The 20667-nt window shown below is 48.3% G+C and overlaps 1 protein-coding gene across 1 annotated transcript; it reads left to right on the top strand.

Moving 5' to 3' along the window:
• Positions 1-10198: 10198 nt before the first annotated feature.
• On the top strand, positions 10199-18904 carry Znf629 (zinc finger protein 629). Its single transcript, XM_046454595.1, has 3 exons — positions 10199-10385; positions 12879-12985; positions 13138-18904. The coding sequence occupies exons 2-3, from the start codon at positions 12913-12915 to the stop codon at positions 15678-15680; spliced, it is 2616 nt and encodes an 871-aa protein (XP_046310551.1). The 5' UTR covers positions 10199-10385; positions 12879-12912; the 3' UTR covers positions 15681-18904.
• The last annotated feature ends 1763 nt before the right edge of the window (positions 18905-20667 follow it).

The following is a 20667-nucleotide window of genomic DNA, read 5'->3' as shown; positions in this document are numbered from 1 at the left end:
TCTAGTGATGATAACTTGCCAAAACTCAACCTCTAATACTTCAATGATGAATCTATAAAGAATCAGAGTAGAAAACTAATCTCATGTCCTTTATAAGAGTGATCAGAATCATCACTGATGACAACTGAATATTCACTCCAAGCCAGGCACCATTCTAAGAGCTCTCATGCACCTACACATTTAACCCACATGAGCACTCTATGAAGCAGGAACTATTTTCTGTGGTTATAAGGTTAGGGAAATTTTATACATCTAGTATAAATACATTAAGACATATAATAAAATCTTTCCTCACATCCTTTGGACAAGATAGAAAGACACAGGCTGACTGTCATTAAGAATCACAGGGGGGGCTGGGGATGTGGCTCAAGCGGTAGCGCGCTCGCCTGGCATGCGTGCGGCCCGGGTTCGATCCTCAGCACCACATACAAACAGAGATGTTGTGTCTGCTGAAAACTAAAAAAAAAAAAGATCCAATTGGAAAAAAAAAAAAAAGAATCACAGGGGCTGAGGATGTGGCTCAAGTGGTAACATGCTTGCCTGGCATGCACGGGGCGCTGGGTTCGATCCTCAGCACCACATAAAAATCAAATAAAGATGTTGTGTCCACTGAAAACAAAAAAAAAAAAAAAGAAAAAGAATCACAACTACTCATAAAAATTAAGCACCACCAAAGCTAGAGAAATATTCACAGATTTAACCCACTACTTCTATTCTTAGGGATGTATTTTAAGAAAACTTCAAAACTTGTGAGATGTATATTCTCTAAGACTTCATCAGCTGGGTGTAGTGGTGCACACCTGTAATCTCAGTGATTTGTGAAGCTGAGACATGAGGATCACAAGTTCAACAGCAATTTAGCAAGGCCCTAAGAAACTTGTCTCAAAACTTAAAAATTTTAAAAAGAGCTGGGGGGTACTGGGGTTGTGGCTCAGCGCTAGCCTTGCATGTGTGAGGCAATGGGTTCAATCCTCAGCACCACATAAAAATAAAGAAAGATATTGTTCATCTACAACTAAAAAAAAAAAAAAAAAAAGAGCTGGGGATGTGACTCAGTGGTAAAGTAACCTGAGTTCAATCCCCAGTATTCCCCACCCCATACACACACACACAAAAAAAAAAAAAAAAATTGATCAAAGTTTTATTTACAAAAGGAAAAAAATAGGAGCATAGTCTGGGTATATATGGGTATATAGCACAGTGGTAGAACACTTGCCTAGCACTTGCCTAGTAATTGCTCGATTAAGTATTGGCTATGTGGAAGAAATTATGTACAGCCATTAAAATCATGGCTGCAAAGACAATGAAGCAACAAGAAATAACAACTAGGTTTTTAAAAAATGCTTAGGGAAAAAAAAGTACCATACATACCACAATTTGTCTATCTGTTCGTCTCTTGATGGACATTTGTGTTATTTCCACCTTTTAGCTACTGTGAACCTTCATAAACAAGTTTTTGTGTGCAAATATGTTTTCATTTGTCTTGAGTGTATACTAGGAATGGAATTGCTAAGTCATATGAAAATTCTCTGTTGAACTTTTTCAGGAATTATGAAAGTCTTTTCCATAGCTTCTTTTTTAAAAAAAATATTTATTTCTTTAGTTTTTAGGTGGAACAATATCTTTATTTCACATTTATGTGGTGCTGAGAACCGAACCCAGTGCCTCACGCATGCTAGGTGAGTGCACCACCACTTGAGCCACATCCCCAGCCCTTTTCCATAGCTTCTATACCATTTTACATTTCTACTATTAATATGTGAGGGTTCTAATTTCTTCACATCCTCAACACAACTGGTTATTTTCCATTTTTAAATTATTTAATCTTTTGCAGTACTGGGGATTGAACCCAAGATCTCACACATGCCAAGCAAGCAGTCTACCACTGAGCCACATCACCAGTCCTAATTATTAATTTTATTATAATGATCCCTGTGGGTGTCAGGTGGTATCTCATTGTGGTTTGGGGTTTTTTCATTGTTGTGGCTGCTATTGTTCTTTGTTTTTGTAGTACTGTGGATCCAACCCAAAGGTCTTGTGCATGCTAGGCAAGCCCTCCCCACTGAGCCACAACCACGCCCCTCACTGCGGGTTAGATTTGCATTTTCCCAATGATTAGCAATATTAAGCATCTTTTTCTGCACTTGTTGGTATTGCACATCTTCTCTGGAGAAATGTCTGCTCAAGTTCTTTGCCCATTTTATAAGGTTGTCTGTCTTTTCACTATTCAGTGGTATGTTTTTTGTACTTTGGGTACTAGAACATTGTCAGATATTTGGTTTGCTAATATTTCCTACCATTCTGTGAGTTGTTGTTTTTCATGAATGTGAGTTGTCTTGATAATTTCCTTTGATATACAGATTTTAAATTTTGATGAAATCCAGTAAATACATTTTTTTATTTTGTTGGTTGTGCTTGCTAAATCCAAGGTCATGATGCTTTAGCTCCATTTTTTCTTAAAGTTTTGTAACTTTAGGCTTTAAATTTAGGTCTTTGATCTATTTGGAGTTGATTTTGAATTTCATTTATTTTTATAATTATGACTTATAGCAAACAGTTTACTATTTATCATCCTAATGTTGAGTTTCCTTCTGAGATATATTTCTTTCAATAAAGAAAATGAGTCAAATTGAAGAAAAATAATAACACAAAAGGGTACCTGGGTATGGCAATGATTGTAAATAAAACTTGGGCATTCCTTGCAGTCAGACCAAGGGAATGACCAGAGTGATTATTTAGGAGATTCAGTAGTCAGGGAAGGCTGGGTGGAAGAGGTAGGATTCAGCTGGATTCCAAAAATGGGAAGTTCCAGCCCTGAATTAGAAAGTCCAAGACTCCCAGATCCCAAGATATCACACGTTTTGGGGGACCTGTTATCTCATCAGTCTAAAGTCCTACTTCTTCATGAATATAAAAAGGGTCATAATGGCCTCTCAGAGATAAAAGAAACAAATGGAATTGGGGTTGTGGCTTAGTGGCAGAGCACTTACCTAACATGCATGATGCCTTGAGTTCAATTTCCATCACCACCCCAAATGAACAAAACAAAAAGCAAAAGAGACAAATGATTTAATTTGTATGGAAGTACACACTGTAGAATGTTTAATGAATGTGAATTAAATGTGAGTTAATACCAGGGCCTAGACTTTAAGTTGGCTAGCATTTGAGTAGGACCCTAAGAGACAGACAAAATTTGCCAAAGTACAAGAAGTTCTTCAGGAAGTGAAGGGAGACCTGGCTCAGCTAATGGCCCAGGAGCAAGGATGGTCTTGAATGTGCCAGGGGAGGGATATTTGGTGCCACATGAGAATGGAAATTACCAGGAAAGCATTGTTCAGGCAGGCAGAAATGTCAATTTGGGGTGGGGTAGGAGGGTACTGGGGATTAAACTCAGGGGCACTCAACCACTGAGCCACATCCCCAGACTTATTTTGTATTTTATTTAGGTACAGGGTCTCACTAAATTGCTTAGCACCTCACTTTTGCTGAGGCTGACTTTGAACTTGCAATCCTCCTGTCTCAGCCTCCCAAACTGCTGGGATTATAGGCATGTGTCACCTCACCAGCCAGAAAGGTCAATTTCTTTTTTTTTTTTTTTAATATTTATTTTTTTTTTAGTTTTCGGCGGACACAACATCTTTGTTCGTATGTGGTGCTGAGGATCGAACCCGGGCCCACACATACCAGGAGAGCGCGCTACCGCTTGAGCCACATCCCCAGCCCAGAAAGGTCAATTTCTGATAAGGAGTTTTTTGATAGGCCCCCAGGGAGTTTGGCCTTCACTGTTTCATAGGCCCCATTTAAAGCTCCTTGGGGTATGCCAATACTGGAATTAGAAAGTGTTTTGAAAGGTTTACTGGTTTTTCAAGTATTCTTAACTGTGTGCAACAATATAATACTCTCCTCCAATTGCCTTCAATCCTCTTTCCAACCCTGAGGCTACACTAGGGCATTTGTTCCTGGAGGTGATTAGGGACCTCTCTGGAAGATTAGGTCATATGTCAATTGTGGGTAGGAAATCAGTCACATTTGTCTCAGTCTAACTTGGATCAGTTCAAAACTGAAAAGGAAATGAACATGTCATTTTAATCCCACATTCTCCATTCCCAACATTATACTCCAAATAACATTTAAAAAGTATTTTGGGGGGCTGGGGTTGTGGCTCAGCAGTAGAGTGCTCACCTAGCACATGCGAGGCCCTGGGTTTGATCCTCAGCACCACATATAAATAAATAAAATAAAGGTATTGTGTCCAACTACAACTAAAAAATAAATATTTTTAAAAAGTATTTTAAATTAAAATTATCAAATAGAACACAAGTTTGCAAATTAAATTTCCTTCTTACTCCAGAGAGTCAGTCCTTTCTCCCAGAAACAACTATTATTTCCAGGCACTTAATACCCACCCCAGATAGTCAAGATAGACATAAAAATTGATAGAGTCACAAGCTCTTAGAGTTGGAGAACATCTCATCTGACCCTGTCTTTCTGCCAATGAGGAAACTGAGGCCCAGAAATGTGACAGGGTTCAGATCACACCTGCATCACACCTTCAGATCACATACTGCAAATGTTTGGTTATAAAATTGCATACATACTTTAATTGTATTTATATTTATTTTAGTTAGTATAATACACGTTTTTTTTTTTTTTTTTTATAATATTTATTTATTTATTTTAGTTTTCGGCGGACACAACATCTTTGTTTGTATGTGGTGCTGAGGATCGAACCCAGGCCGCACTCATGCCAGGCGAGCGCGCTACCACTTGAGCCACATCCCAGCCCCATAATACACGTTTTAATTGCCCAATTATACATGTTTTTTTATAGTGTAAGATTATTTTGACTTTTTTTTTCTTTGTGGTACTAGGGAATGAGCCCGGGGTACTCTACCACTGAGCTGTGTCCTTAGTCCTTCTTATTTTTTTATTTTGAGACAGGGTTTGGCTAAGTTGCCCAGGCTGGCCTTGAACTTGTGATCATCCTGCATCAGCCTCTCAAATTGTTGGGATTACAGGATGCACTACTGTGTCCAACTTATTTATTTATTTATTTATTTTGGTACCAGGGATTGAACTCAGGGGTACTCGACCACTGAGTCATATCCCAAGCCCCATTTTGAATTTTTTTTTTTTTTTAGAGATAGGGTCTCACTTAGTTGCTTAGCTACTTGCAGTTGTTGAGGCTGGCTTTGAATTTGGGATTCTCCTGTCTCAGCCTCCCAAGCCATGAGGATTACAGGTGTGCACCACCTCACCCAGCTTATTTTGACTTTTTAAAAATATAAAAATTTCATAATTTCAAAAAAAAATGTTTTTAAAATCCTTTGTTGATAATGAAGACCATGGAGATATTCTGCAGGAGAATACAGCAATGCTTTTAGGAAGATCCATGGGGCCCCAGATGGGCAGGAAAGAGTCATGGGGGCTGGAAGCAGGCAACCAAAAAGAAAGTAACTGTGGTGATTCAAGAATGAGAACCCAAGGGCCGGTGGCTGCTGTGAGGCATATCTGCAATCCCAGGGATTTGGCAGGCTGAGGCAGGAGGATATCAAGTTCAAGGTTAGCCTCAGCAACTTCATGAGGCCCTAAGCAACTTAGCAAGATATGTCTCAAAACAAAACAAAAAACGGACTGGAGATATAGCTCAGTGGTAAAGTACCCCTGGGTTCAATCCCCACTACCACAAACATACAAGAATGAGACTCAAGCGTTGCTTAAGCAGAAGAGATGGGCACCCTGAACAGAGGAGGCGGGCAGATTGCAGGGGTGCCATTGCCTGAGGAAATTCTGGCTGAGCGGATATATATATACACACACACACACACACACACACACCTTGGGGAACAGGATGATTAAGTTTGGTGTAGTGAAATGGAGCTGGTGAGTCTGGGTAAGATTTAAGCAAACGGAAAGAAAGACCAAGCTGGGCTGGGGATGTGGCTCAAGCGGTAGCGTGCTCGCCTGGCATGAGTGCGGCTCGGGTTCGATCCTCAGCACCACATACAAACAAAGATGTTATGTCTGCCGAAAACTAAAAAATAAATATTAAAATTCTCTCTCTCTCTCAAAAAAAAAAAAAAAAAAGACCAAGCAAGGACTGTGCAGCTGGCATCTAAGGATTTTGGAATTGAGTATACTGAGAATTTTGAGGAAGACTACATAGGGGAAGGACTGAGGTCTAAGCCATAGGAAAGCAGCAGTGATGAGGCAGCCTGAGGGTAGGACTTGATGTAAGAAGCTTTAGGGAGCCACTGCAGGTTCTTGAGCAGAGGAGTGACTGGTCCTGGAATCTCAAACTCTCAGACGTAGAAGGGTCCTTCCAGGTTCTTTGGACCAGCTCTAGTCCCACATTTGAGGACCATATCCTAAAAAGCAGTCCCCAATACACCCTGGAGGGGCATGCATATCTCCAAATCCCATCCTTTCCCATTGACAGCCTTCCCTACCTGCATTTAGGCAGCTGTCCTGGTGAGAAAGCAGCTCGAGTGGTGGTCAGCATCAGCCTCTTCAGCTTCACATTTGATTGTTTTGGAGGTGAAAGGGATCAAACCCCAGATCTCCACATGCTAGGCAAGTGTTCTACCATTGAGCTATATCCCTAGCCAGTTTCATATTTGACCTTTGCATCTCTTCCATGGAGCAAAGCATTGGACTATGCATATGATTGTGGGTCCTTAAGTCCTCCCAATTAAACATCTCCTGAGTTGTCTTGGGACATGGTTTTGAGACCCCTGGCTCTCCTGCCTGATGTAGAAAAGTGAGGCAGACTTGGCTAGAGATGGTCACTTCTTTCTGGGAAAGGAAACAAATTCTTGCCAAGTGCTCAGCAAAGTATTATCTCACTTAACCCTCTCATCCCTTGGGTACCAAGACTTGTTCTTTTTCCAAAGAAGTGGAAGCTGGGGCTGAGGGGGTAGCTCAGTGGTAGAGTGTTTACTGAGCATGTGCAAGGTTCTGAGTTCAATCCCTAGCACTGGAGGGAAAAACAGTAGAAACCAAAGTAGAAGAAGCTCAATTTCCAAGAGGCAAAGTCAGTTGCCCAAGAACACACTACCTAGTGAGGATGGCATAGGGTGTGGACCAGGGTCTACTCAAGTAACTCACAGCAACCTGGGCCTTGGAGCATAAGGACTTGAATTGAGGGGCTCTGTAGGAGGATAGTGAGCCCTGACCAAGAACATGGTGGTGGGTTGTTCATGAAAGGCATGGGAGAGTGTCACCCTCATCCTTCTGAGAGTTCCCCTACTAGGAGTGTCACCTTCATGGCTGCCAGTACCAGCTGACTATAAGCAAGAGGACATCAGAGTGTTGTGTACAATCAGAGAACCCTTCACCTTCCTAGGAGCAGGATCCCCAAGCTGTTCCCAGAGAAGGATTTGACCCAAATGGGGCTGCCCCGCTTTTCTCAATTCCTCTCTCCAACTCCCAGAACAAGATGAGGGAGAGAATGGAGGGACTGAGAGTTTTACCCTTTGATCCCAAATATACTTGTACTTCTCCATGCAGCACAATGATGGATAGGAGTCATGGTGGCTCTGGAACAACCACTCCTGAGCTTCAATCTGGTTTTGTCACCAGCAAGCTGTGTGCAAGTGAGTTACCTTCTTTATCTTTGGGATAGTAGTAATGTTGGTGTCATGAGTTGTCATGAAGGCTCAAGGAACCTGAGCCTGCACATACTTGGAACAGTGCCTGGCACATAGTAAGTGCTTATCAAGACAACCCCTTCAGAAGACATCATTTTCAGGTTGTTTACTCTGAACTTGGGGGATGCAGACTAAGGGTTATCAATACCCACAGTCAAATGGCTGTTGGGACATTAATAACAAAGCCCATTCAATAATGAAACCACCTCTAAGTCTCAGTATTGAGGACAAAATAAGAGTAAAAAACCCTGGGATGTCAGTGCCCCTTACAGAAAGAAGATACTGTCCCACTAAGAACAGATTCCCCCACCATCCCACCCTCAGGACTGGATATTAAACCCAGAGACATTCTACTACTGAGCTATATCCCCAGTCTGTCTGTCTTATTAATATACTTATTTATTTATGGATTGAACGCAGGACTCTTAACAACTGAGACATATCCCAGCCCTTTTTATTTTTTTGAGACGGGTCTTGCTAAGTTGCTGAGACTGGCCTCAAATTCGCAATCCTCCTGCCTAGCCTCCTGGTTGTTAGGATTACAGGCACAGCTAAGGTCAGTTTTCGACATGTGAATATTTGGGTCATAATGCCACATCTTTAGATTTTCCAAAGAAGCCCCAAATTAAGATATTAATGTGAAACACACTGTTCATTTGTTTGTTTTTTGAGATGAAGTCTTGCCTAGACTGGCCTTTAAACTCCTGGGCTCAAGCAATTTCCTGACTCAGCCTCCCCAGGAGCTGGGACTACAGATGTGTGACACTGTGCTGGGCTTCTGTGTACTGATTTTTAAGTGTGGCAATAAAATTCAGTTAAAATATCAAACAAAAAATTGTAAGCCAGATTAAACTCTTTGGTGAGCCTCCAAGGTAAAGCTTTCCTGTAACATCACTGCCCCAGGGGCTACCTGCCAATCACTGTTTGTGTATTAGAGACACAATAGTGTATGCAAGAGATAAAGCCCCTTCCCAGGAGGAGTGACATCAGGTGATGAGGGTATGTGGAGGGACAAATAGAGGTAGACAGAGAACACAGAAATATTCTGTTGTGGGCTGAAAGAAAAAGAACAGATTAAGGAAGGGCAAAGGCCCTAAAGTGAGAGTCAGGAGTTGAAGATGATAGCAGCCAGGGACAAGGGGCAGATGTGCCTGGAGAGCGAAAGTAAAAGGAGATGGCCCTGAGAAGCAAGAAGAGGTAGGGCTGGTCTGGACCTCTTTTCCTGGTGGCTACACAGTCTGAATCCCAGATGAAACTTCATTCTTTTTTTTTTTTTTAGTTTTCGGCGGACACAACATCTTTGTTTGTATGTGGTGCTGAGGATCCAACCCAGGCCGCACGCATGCCAGGCGAGCATGCTACCGCTTGAGCCACATCCCCAGCCCCGAAACTTCATTCTTTAACAATATCTGACATTTAGTTTGTCCCATTCCTAGCTCCTACACATCCCTGGGTAGATAACCCTTTGCACATTCTGTGATATTCCTTTGTGTCTCTAATAGTCTTTTTTTTTTTTCCTGGTTGTGCTAGGGATTGAACTCAGGGCCTCCCACATGTTAGGTAAGTGTTCTACCACTGAGCTACATTCCTAGCCCTTTTTTTAAATTTTATTTTGAGACCGGGTCTCACTAAGTTGCCCAGGTTGGCCTTGAATTTGACATCCTCCTGATTCAGCCTGCAGAGTAGCTGGAATTGCAGGCATGTGTCACCCTGCCTGGCTATTATCAAACTTCTTGAGGGTAGAAAACCTGGGTCTCATTCCACTCTAAATTCTCCTGCCCCTGTGTTCAAAGAATGTGCCCTGAAGCATGTTGCTTCACTTTTCACACCTTGGTTTCCTCACTTGAGAAACAGAAATATGCAGTTCTGCCCCACTGTACTGAAGAAGGAATGAGATAAAGATTGTAAAAATTGGGAGCTCAGATAACCTCTGCTTTAGAAGGTCACCAATGTTCCTGAGGTTTTGAAGTTTTCTCCTGCTGGGAGCAGAGTGCCCCTTAAGCTGCTGGGAAGGGTAATTGCTCTCCTTTTCCTGGGGAACTCTTTCCAAATTCTGACACTGTGGACCTCAGTTTCCTCTTCTAAGGAGAGCTGATAGAGGAAAGCAGCAGCACAGGCTCGCTGTCCCCATTCTTTAGCCACGATTTATTTAATTTAAGCTCTTTTTGGTTTGTAGCGGGTTCTCCCTCCGTTCTATCCTTCCAGGCTCTGCTCCCATCCCAGAACCCAGGCATTCCAGCCCCATCCCAGGGTGAGTCCAAACAAAGACAGGCCCCAGGGGACTAGCAGCCGCCAAATCTTAACTGCTGCTGGTGAAACCCCTGCTCCGGCAGGATGGAGAATGGCCAGAAATCCAGAGACCCTCCCTGGCACCTGGGTTTCCCCCAGCCGCCGGACTCGCCTGCTTCCATTTGAGACAGGGAGAGGGGTGTCCTCTCAGCCACCTCCCTGCTCCTGCCATCCCCTTTTCTTTTTCCCAGGCTGTGGGAGGCAAAGGGTTAAATCCCATAGAGCTGATGCTCTGACTCCAGGCTAGAGGGGCCCGGGAAGCTGGGGTCACTTCCTGCTCCGTCCCAGTCACCCTGAACTGGTCCCTGGGTCCTCAGCCTGGAATCACCCCTTGAGAAGGACCCCAGAGTCCTCGGCGTCTAGCCCGACCCCCGAGGCAGGGCATTGAAGGGGTTAAGTCCCCTGGGGCTGGAGTCTGCCTTCCGGCTTTTCCCAGACCCCAGAGCCGTGAGTTGGGGACGCCTGGGTTCCTAGGGGGTGGCCTGGAGGGCCCGGGATGGCCACCGGGGAACAATGGGGCCCGGGAGGCGGGGGCCCCCGCGACCGGGCCCGAGCCCCCCGCCTGGCCCTCGTCAGCCTGGGGCAGGGGTGGGGGCCCGGGCAGGGGGCCGCGGAGGGCTGGAGGATTCTGGGAAGAGCGCGAGGGTCTGGCGGTGGGGGAGGGGGAGGGCGTGAGCATTCTGGGAACAGGGAATTCGGCCCGGCGGGGCCGGGGGCTGGCCGAGAGCCGCAGCTCTGGAAGGAACCCGGCGCCGGCGGGAGAGCCAGGAACCCTGGGTGCCGGCGGGGGAGGGGGAGGATGCCCAGACTCGGGATTGGAAGCCGGAAAGAGGGTCACTGTGCCGGGGAGCACGAGTCCAGGGTCTGGCCTAGCGCGGACGGGGTGGGGGAGGCCGGGGCCCGGGGCCCGGGTGGCCACGTTCCCGCTGCCTCCACGTCAGGGTCACCCTGGGCCGCTCCCACACCTCTCCCCGAGGCGGTCCCCTCCTCCCCGCGCCCTCCGCACTGGGGCCGTCCGAGGTCCGAGGCTAGCGCTCCTGGGCCTGGGCTGGCTCCAAGCACTACTTGCCTCCCTCAATCTTCCCACTTTCATATTCCATGTCAGCCGGCTCATTAACCCTTTCCCTATACTCTGGACCACTGAGTTTGCCTCTCTCAGGCCATCAAGGTACAGAAGCTCTTACCTGTCCTCAGCAAACACAGCAGGTCGCCTTTAGCCCTCCCTGGCCTCCTCAGAACAGCCAGGCAGAGGAGATCTCTGCTTCCACCTCCCTAAGACAGTTACAGGTGGGGGATGGGGGTTCTCAGAGCCTAATTGGATGCAGAGATGAAGAAATTAATTTACTTCCTAAAAACTAACTTCTTACTGCTCTTTGGCAGGGTTCAGCAGACTCTTGCTTCACCTTAATCACCTCTTGGCTCCCTTCTCTTGAGTCCTTGCCATGTCTGCTTTGCACCATTGCCCCTGTGTACACAGTCCCATCCACACAGCCACCAAAGCCCAGGCCCTTCCCAGGGATTCCCATCAGGGTGTAGATGTCACAGGAAGTCCTAGCGCTTTGCTCCTGTGGTCCTGTTTCCCATCCTGGAATCATCTCTGTGGGGAATGACAACTGCTGTGTTGTCAAGGGAAACCTGGGAGGGGGGATTACTGTGAACTTGAATTCCTTTACTGCCATCCCCTTGCAAACTGATCTTTAAAGGAATTGGAACAAACAGGTTTTCCAGGAGCAAGGGAGGTCTAGCTCATTCGTTCATCTTCATTCATTCAACAAAACATTTATTGAACATCTGTTATGTGCTAGGCACTGTCCTGGGCATGTGATAAAGCATCAGAATAGAACAAAAGGAATAAAGGGGGCCCAAGATATGACTAGTAATAGAAGGCTTTGACCTACAGGATTGTCTCCAGCTCATTGATGGAAGGCCTGGTCACTGGGTTCAACCGTCCTTTTATAGCCAAGGAAACTGTGGTCCCAGAAATTTCTCCAACCCATTCTCATGGGCAGCCAGCAGGCTCTGTCTGAGCTTTCCTTGTCACTGGTCTTCTGCCAGCAGCCCACGAGTATGACTCTCACATGACTCCCAAGGTCACCTCATGCTCTCAGAGACAGGGGCAGGGCAAACACAGAAACTTGCATTTATGATCTAAGCTCTGCCACTTCTCAGCCTGGGACCTTGGGACTGTCTCCCCCTGTGTTGATTTTACTAATCTGTAAAATGGACAACCCCTCATGGGGTTGTGAGAGGACTGGGTGGAAGAAATGAGGACACTCTGGCAGACACCAAGTCCTCTGCAGGTGTTCTCCACACAGTCGTTCATTCTCTCTTTGTGTCTCTCTCTTGAGGCTCCTGCAGAAGCCCCTGATTTTAAACCGCCCCTCCCCCAACCTCTGACCTGATCTTTCTGTGCTTAGAAAAAGGAAAAGTGTCCCAGTCATTTTGGAGGGCTTCTTTCCCCCTCTGGGAAATTGGGGTGGCTTTTCACTTTAACCCTTTAAGTGTGAACCTCAGTTCAGTCTGGGGCTCATAAGGGAAAAGTTTATTGGTCTCAATTAGCAGCCCCATTAGGGAGGAAAATTGGAGTCTTAATGAGCTTCCTCTGATTCGCAAAATAACAGGTTCCCCAGCCTCTGGGCATCAGAGGTGTGGGAGTCAGGTACTTTTCCAGACCCCAGTCTGGGTTCAAAGGGTTATGGCTGATGAGTTTTTAATTGCACTCTTAAATTCAGCTACTTGCTTAATTGTGATCTTAAGATCTGGAGCAAGAATCGGGCCTGCGGCAGAAAGGGGACCACAGAACTGGTGCCCGGAAAAATTAGGTGGTAGGATGCTGAAGTTTACATTAGTAGGAATAAGGAGGAGTGAGGCTAAGGGGGAGTAAAGAAAAGAGCAAAATCACCTTGCAATGTGTGCTATCTCTCCCTCCCCCCACCCCAGGGTCCCTGGAACCCTCCAAGTCCTGAGCTCTGGGATGGAGCCTGAGACAGTGCTGTGGGGCCCGGATCTGCAGGGTCCTGAAGAGAGCCTGAATGATGCTCACAGAGGTGAGGGGCACAAGAAGGGACTGTGGTCCAGACAAGACAATAGCCACAGTTCAAGGGAGGGACCCAGACTCTGAGGGAAATGGGAGGGAAAAGAAAACAGACCCTGTGTTCTGAAAGGAGATGGGGGCTGGAGACTCCCTTTCTGTCTGTAGGTGCGGAGAGTGGGAACGAAGAGGAGAGCCTTCAGCAGGAAAGTTCTGGGGAGGAAGTCATCTTGGGAGATCCAGCTCAGAGTCCAGAATCCAAGGACCCACCAGAGATACCCCTGGAGAGCCCTTCCCAGGATCCTTCAGACCCCCAGGACTCCCCCACCTCACTGGGTCCCTCTAACCCTTTGGACCACCAGACCTCCCTGGACACCCCAGCCCCGGAGGTAGTCCCTACCCCGTCTGACTGGACCAAGACCTGTGAGGCCAGTTGGCAGTGGGGGACCCTCACCACCTGGAACAGCCCCCAGGTGGTCCCCACCAACGAGCCTAGTCTGCGGGACCTGGTGCAGGGTCGTCCCTCTGGAGCTGAGAAGCCCTACATTTGCAACGAATGTGGCAAAAGCTTTAGCCAGTGGTCCAAGCTGCTGCGGCACCAGCGCATCCACACGGGCGAGCGGCCTAACACCTGCTCTGAGTGTGGCAAGAGCTTCACACAGAGCTCGCACCTGGTGCAGCACCAGCGCACGCACACAGGAGAGAAGCCCTACAAGTGCCCCGACTGCGGCAAGTGCTTCAGCTGGAGCTCCAACCTGGTGCAGCACCAGCGCACCCACACGGGCGAGAAGCCCTACAAGTGCACCGAGTGCGAGAAGGCCTTCACCCAGAGCACCAACCTCATCAAGCACCAGCGATCCCACACTGGTGAGAAGCCCTACAAGTGCGGCGAGTGCCGGCGGGCTTTCTACCGCAGCTCGGACCTCATCCAGCACCAGGCCACCCACACCGGCGAGAAGCCCTACAAGTGCCCCGAGTGCGGCAAGCGCTTTGGCCAGAACCACAACCTCCTCAAGCACCAGAAGATCCACGCCGGGGAGAAGCCCTACCGCTGTACCGAGTGCGGCAAGAGCTTCATCCAGAGCTCGGAGCTGACCCAGCACCAGCGCACGCACACCGGCGAGAAGCCCTACGAGTGCCTGGAGTGCGGCAAGAGCTTCGGCCACAGCTCCACCCTCATCAAGCACCAGCGGACTCACCTGCGCGAGGACCCCTTCAAGTGCCCGGTGTGCGGCAAGACCTTCACCCTGAGTGCCACGCTGCTGCGGCACCAGCGCACGCACACGGGCGAGCGGCCCTACAAATGCCCCGAGTGCGGCAAGAGCTTTAGCGTCAGCTCCAACCTCATCAACCACCAGCGCATCCACCGCGGGGAGCGGCCCTACATCTGCGCCGACTGTGGCAAGAGCTTCATCATGAGCTCCACCCTCATCCGCCACCAGCGCATCCACACCGGTGAGAAGCCCTACAAGTGCTCCGACTGCGGCAAGAGCTTCATCCGCAGCTCGCACCTCATCCAGCACCGACGCACCCACACGGGCGAGAAGCCTTATAAGTGCCCCGAGTGCGGCAAGAGCTTCAGCCAGAGCTCAAACCTCATCACGCACGTCCGCACCCACATGGATGAAAACCTTTTCGTGTGTTCCGACTGCGGGAAGGCCTTCCTGGAGGCTCATGAGCTGGAGCAGCACCGGGTGATCCACGAGAGGGGCAAGACCCCTGCCAGAAGAGCTCAGGGTGACACCCTGCTGGGGTTGGGGGATTCTGCCCTGCTGACCCCGCCCCCTGGAGCCAAACCCCACAAGTGTTTGGTCTGCGGAAAGGGCTTCAACGATGAGGGCATCTTTATGCAGCATCAGAGGATCCATATTGGAGAAAACCCCTACAAAAATGCAGACGGTCTCATTGCACACCCAGCACCCAAAACACCTCAATTCCGTCCCCCGAGGCTCCCTTTTGGGGGGAATTCCTACCCAGGTGCTGCTGAGGGCAGAGCTGACCCCCCAGGACAGCCCCTTAAAACGCCTGAAGGTCAGGAGAGCTTAAGCCAAAGGTTGGGGCTGCTCTCCTCTAAGTCCTACATTTGTTCCCACTGTGGAGAAAGCTTCCTGGATCGCGCTGTGCTCCTCCAACATCAGCTCACCCATGGCAATGAAAAGCCTTTTCTCTTTCCGGATTATAGGATTGGCTTAGGGGAAGGGGCAGGGCCCAGTCCCTTCTTGAGTGGCAAGCCCTTTAAATGCCCTGAATGCAAAAAAAGTTTTGGCCTCAGCTCTGAGTTGCTGCTACACCAGAAGGTCCACGCAGGCAGGAAATCCCAGAAGAGTCCTGAGCCAGGGAAGAGTTCTTCCGTCCTCCTGGAGCACCTCAGGAGCCCCCTGGGGGCCAGACCCTACAGCTGCTCTGATTGTGGGGCCTCCTTCCTGGATCGCCTGGCCCTCATCCGACACCAGGAAACCCACACCCAAGAAAAGTCCCCCAGACCTGAGGACCCCCTGCCAGAACCAGCCACCCTGTCCACGAGCCAAGGGAGCCAAGGTGGTGAGGGAGAGGCTCCCACCCCCACAGGGAGCAGCAGCCACAGGGAAGGAGAGAGCCCCAAAACCCTCTTGGAAGAAAAGCCCTATTTGTGCCCTGAGTGTGGAGATGGCTTCACAGAAGTTGCAGCCCTCCTTCTCCATAGAAGCTGCCATCCAGGTGTCTCCCTGTGAAATAGGTGTGGAGACCAGGGGCCTCTCTCTCCTGAGAGGAACTGGCTCCCCCAAAAAATCATGTGGGGAAAGGAGGACAACCCTATCAGATTGTAGCGAAGTGGAGGATAAAGAACCCTGGGAAAAATAGTGCTTTTACATCAGTGATAAGAAACCCTATAAAATTGTTGGTGGGAGCCACTTATAATGCAGTAGAGAAAAACTGTTGGGTTAGAAACCCTATAAATATGTAGGAAAAAAAAAGCCCTTTAAGTCTGTAGCAGAAAAACCCTATAAACCTTAGTGGATAAAAGCCCTATTAATTGTAGGAAGAGGTCCCAATATGTCTCTAGACAACCCCATAAAACTGTATCAAAATCCTATAGGGTCAGGGAAGAACAGGGAACTCGGCATGGCATTGCCTTGGGATGGTGACCCTCAAAAGGTACAGGAAACACCTCCCACAGTGCTGATTCTGCAGTGTCCTCTCCCACCGGCGAATGGGAGGAGCCCCTCTCCCAGCAGCCTTGGACCGTTAGACTGAGAAAATTCTCAGCTGGGGAGTAGTGTGGGAGAATGGTCTGGAACTGAAAAAGGAAGAAAAAAAACAGGAGAAAATAAGCTTTTGAACCCACAGAGAAGATAAGACACAGAAACCGGGGAGAGAAAGGTGTAGCTTGTTTCACTGGGGGTACAAGGCCAATCTTAGATGAATTGTAGGTTAGGGGAAGAGGCCCATGGAATCTGTAAACATGAACCCAAAAATGAGGGAGAAAAATTATGTCAAGCCTTTTTAAAAGCTGAAGTTTGGGGTACATAAAATACTTGGAGTGTAAGAATACAGGAAACCACCACAAAAATTAGGGGGAATTTCTGTTAGATTGCTTGGAGGGAGGCAAGGTAGAGAAACTGTTCAAATGGAACCCAGCAAACTCCAGGCCAGATTCTCCCCTTTCCAGGAACTTGTTAAACTGTAAATTCAAGCAGATCCCAGCCAAGGTTCTTCCTGAGCCAGGCAGGACCACTTTCCCCAGCCCAGCTGGGAAGTCTACTCCAAGAGGCCTCCAGGATTGGTGGGGGCCTCTGCCACATTCTCAGGTCTCACGGTCAGGAGATTTTTCCTGAAATCTAACTGCCCCCAGTCTTGCTGCAATGGCAGCTCATTTCCTCAAATTCTGTCCTCAGTGGAGAGGGAGAACCGCTGCTAGTCGACCTCCAAAGAATAAATCCCTTCAGAGACTCAAGACTTGTATGTGGTTGTCCTCCCTAGACTGAGTCAGCGAGAGCCACTTGAGGGTTCTCTGTGGCGACAAGGGATGGCAAGACAACAGAATAGAAAGCTTTGATTAGCCAGCAACCTGATTTTAAACCTCAGCCTTTCATGTGAGCCAGTGGCAAGGCTGTCCACAGGATGAGCCAGCCCATGTGCGGTGGTGGGTGCCCAGATTCCCCACAGACTGGACCAGAAGTCCCGAAAAAGTCTACAGAAGTCCGACCACCTTCCTCACCTGGTACCTGGAGCCCTCTGATGTGATCTTGGCCTTTGGAAGGGAAGATTCCAACCCCCTTGGCTCCTCTCTCCTTAGCTAGAAACCACTGGAGGGAAATGGAAGGATGAGAAACCTTCTACCAGGCTGCTCACTTCTCCTCACACACTGCACAGCTATACTTCATAAACCCAGCCAAACCTGCTTATGTGACTGGGGCTGTGTGATGGGGAGAGATGGGTGCCCTATAAAATGGTTAGAGAGAGAAGACTCTGAAAAGAAGCATCTGCAACAAGGATCCCCCCATAACCCTGGAAACCTTTAAAGATGGGGAGGACTCTGCTTAGTGCTCAGTTGGAAAGGAAGTGCCCCCTGGCCCCACACTGGCACCAGCAATGCACTGTCCTGGAGTAGGAGGACTGAGAGGTGAGGTGGCTCTTCAGGAGTCACATGCCCAGAGAGGCGCTACCTGGATTCCTACAAAGCTGTGAAAGAGACCTTTAATCTCATTATCTGTAAGTTCAAAAGGTGAAAACCCTTCACCCTCATCTATCCTGTCCACAAAGGGATAACCCTCAATTCTAAAAGGATCAAAATCTAGAACATTGTGGGAGAAAAAGACCAGGCCTGCTGCGGGAAAGGAAAAGCAGGTCTTATATAATTGTGAGAGGGCCTTGTTAACCTCCGCATTAAGCCCCACCCCACCCAAGTGCCAGGAAGGAGAGGTCCACTGAGGAGCCTGACTGCAAATCTCTATTGTCAGAAATGTCCATGAAGGGGTGTCCCTATAAGACTCAGAGGAGATTAGTCCTCCAAGTCTAAGCTGATTTGTTCCCTTCTAAGATGGTAGCAGAAACTTCAGTTGTAGAGACAAACTCCTTAAAGCTAGGAGCAGATTCTCTCAGACACAGGTCTGAGAATCTGTCCTCAGAAGAGTGCTGGGGAACAGCTTTTGGGGGAGGTGGTCTTAGTCAAGGTCAGCTGTAGCCTATTGAGGACTAGGGTGTAGCGTACATAGTAGGATGCTCGCATATTGTGGGGACAGGTGAAGGCTAAGGGTCTTGGCTCAGGTACTGAATGGATGATATGGACACTGCTGGTGGAGTCTAGGACTTCCCAGTAGGAAAGGGGCAGAGTCAGAGACCTCTGGGTGTGGCCTGTTCTCTCTTGCCCACCTTCCCAAACTTCTTTAGCCAGGTTCATCCCTCCTGGAGCCAGCTACATCTGAGAAACTTAGCAGGGAGGTGGCAGTGTCAGAGTCCTGACTAGCTCAGACAGGGCCAGGGATCCAGACACCTGCCCACCAGAACAGTCTGGAAGGCATAATATAGTCAAACCCTCTTATCCAACTCCATGCCAGCCCCAGAACCCTCAGAAGTGCCCTAGTGGAGGACTCCATCAGCCAGAGGCCAGGAGTCATTGGTGAAAGCAGAAGGGAGGGTCTAGAAACTGATCTGAGCTTAGGGTGAAACTTGAAACTGCTATGGCTTTGGAGGTCAGATGGGAACTCAAAAGAACTAGGCATGAATCCTGAAGAGGGGGGAACTTGAAACCATCACAACCAAGAGGTGGGGCTCCATGACCTCCACCCTGAGGTGAGCAGCTCCCAGACTCATTTGCCCCCATGAGGGAAGCCCCTCTCACCTGACTTGTCCCTGTGAAGAGAGGCCCCACTTTTGAGTGTTGTGTGTCAATAACAGTGTTGTGTCACTGGTGGTCATGTTGATTAGTTGAAGAGAATAAAGGGAATAAGATTTCCCAGTGTTTTTTTTTTTTTTTTTTTTTTGTCTTCTCATTCAGCCTAAAGCAAGTTCAAAGAGCTTGTCTTCTCTCTGAGCCAGGGCTCATAAGTGACAAAGCTCAGTCTAGCCCCAGGCCTAGCCTTTTCCTAGGAGGTCTAAAATGCCTGTCCAGTGGGGTTTAAGAAATGTAAAAATCCTGCTGAGCTGGGGTGTAGCTCAGTAGTAGTGTGCTTGTCTATCCTGTGCAAGGGACTGGGTTCCATCCCCAGCACTGAAAGAAAAAAGTAAATTAAATCCATACCCTTAATAGGAGAGGAGGGGATACCTCAGGGGTGGTGGTGGAATCTGATCAACTGGTGGCAAAACCAAAAAGCTTTTTTCAGCACCTGGCTTCAATAGCATGATGGCATGCTGACTGCTAGATGGCTGCATGGTGACTCTGGCACTGGCCAGCTCATGCCCAGCTATGCAGCCCAGGGAGGCCTCTCTAGCTGTAATACTCACACTCTCCCCAGGGTGCCACTGGGAAAAGCTGCTCTGGATCTAGTTCCAGCTACTATTCCTGGTTCCCTTGGGTCCTGGCCTGGCTCAATCCCTCCTCTGGACTGGGGCTTCCTAGACCCTGAGGAGAGGTGGGTGGAGCTCTGGTTTGTCATCTCACTCCCAGGATGTCAGCTCATAGATCCTCACCATATGGAAAGCTGAGGCTCAAGGAAAGGCAGCTAAGCTTGCTCAAGATCCACAGCAAAGTCAGCAAGTGAAACCAGAATGGCCAGGAATTTGAGTGGCTCTGCACCCAGCCAAGCCTTTCCTCCTATGGCTGGGCCTGCCTGGGCCTGGCCTGGGCTCCACACTGTCTGGGCCAGCTGGGGCTGCTCCAAGGAATTCTCAATGCCAGGTTTACTTCTGTGCTGTATCTCCTGAGCCTGGTTATGGCCACTGAGTGGCTGCCTGTAGTCGGGTGCTAGCCTGTCACCTGCCTCTGTCCACCAGGGGACTCTTGCCCTAGGCAGGGAAGTGTCTCCCTACAGGTGCCACTCTGAGCAGGCTCTTCCTCTCACCTGGAAAGTAGGCAGGGTAGGAAGGGATAGGTGGAACGACTTGCCTACATACAGGGGCGGTTAATGAAGACTCCATATTCTGTTGGTTCCCAGCACTGGGGACACTGAGGCATATCAGAACAAGTCTCAGCACTGGAGTCCTCAGTAAGGTGAGGGAACTCCAAGGAGAGAGCAGGAATTGGAGCACAGTGACTTAAAACACTCTGGTTCAGAGATGGCAAAAGTGACTGTGGACCCACAGATGGTGCCTGCCACAGTAGAGGGCCAGATAATACTAGAAGAAGTGACCTGAAAGATGGCAGTCTCAGGAACAGGAAATCAAATGTATAGATGCCAGGAGTGGGATGGGCAATAGAGGGCACACACGGTTGAATATGAACTTAAAACAGAGTGGGAATTAAGGAACACAAAATTAGAGAGCAGAGGCCACAGCGGAGTACTTGTTTGAGGTGACTAGGGAAGGTGTGCTAGTGGGATATTGAGAATGACATAATCCCTCCCACCCAATGAACAATGGTTATTTTCAGGCTCAGGAACAAAATTTGGTGGTCTTAATAGCTCTACTGTAGTCATGGCCATGGATAAATACACGCAGGGAGAGTAGCAAAACAGAAATGAGAGTCTAGTTTAGGGGTGGAGAAAGAGGACCAACAAAAGACTATGAGTAGGAGGAAACCCAGGCAAGTGCAGTGTCACAAGCCCCAAGGGAAGCTCTGGG

The sequence above is a fragment of the Marmota monax genome, unplaced genomic scaffold (genome assembly GCF_021218885.2).
Source record: "Marmota monax isolate L192 unplaced genomic scaffold, Marmota_monax_Labrador192_F-V1.1 WCK01_AAM20220418_F8-fsc00086, whole genome shotgun sequence".
Classification (NCBI taxonomy): Eukaryota; Metazoa; Chordata; class Mammalia; order Rodentia; family Sciuridae; genus Marmota; species Marmota monax.
This window is presented reverse-complemented; position numbering and strand designations above follow the sequence as displayed.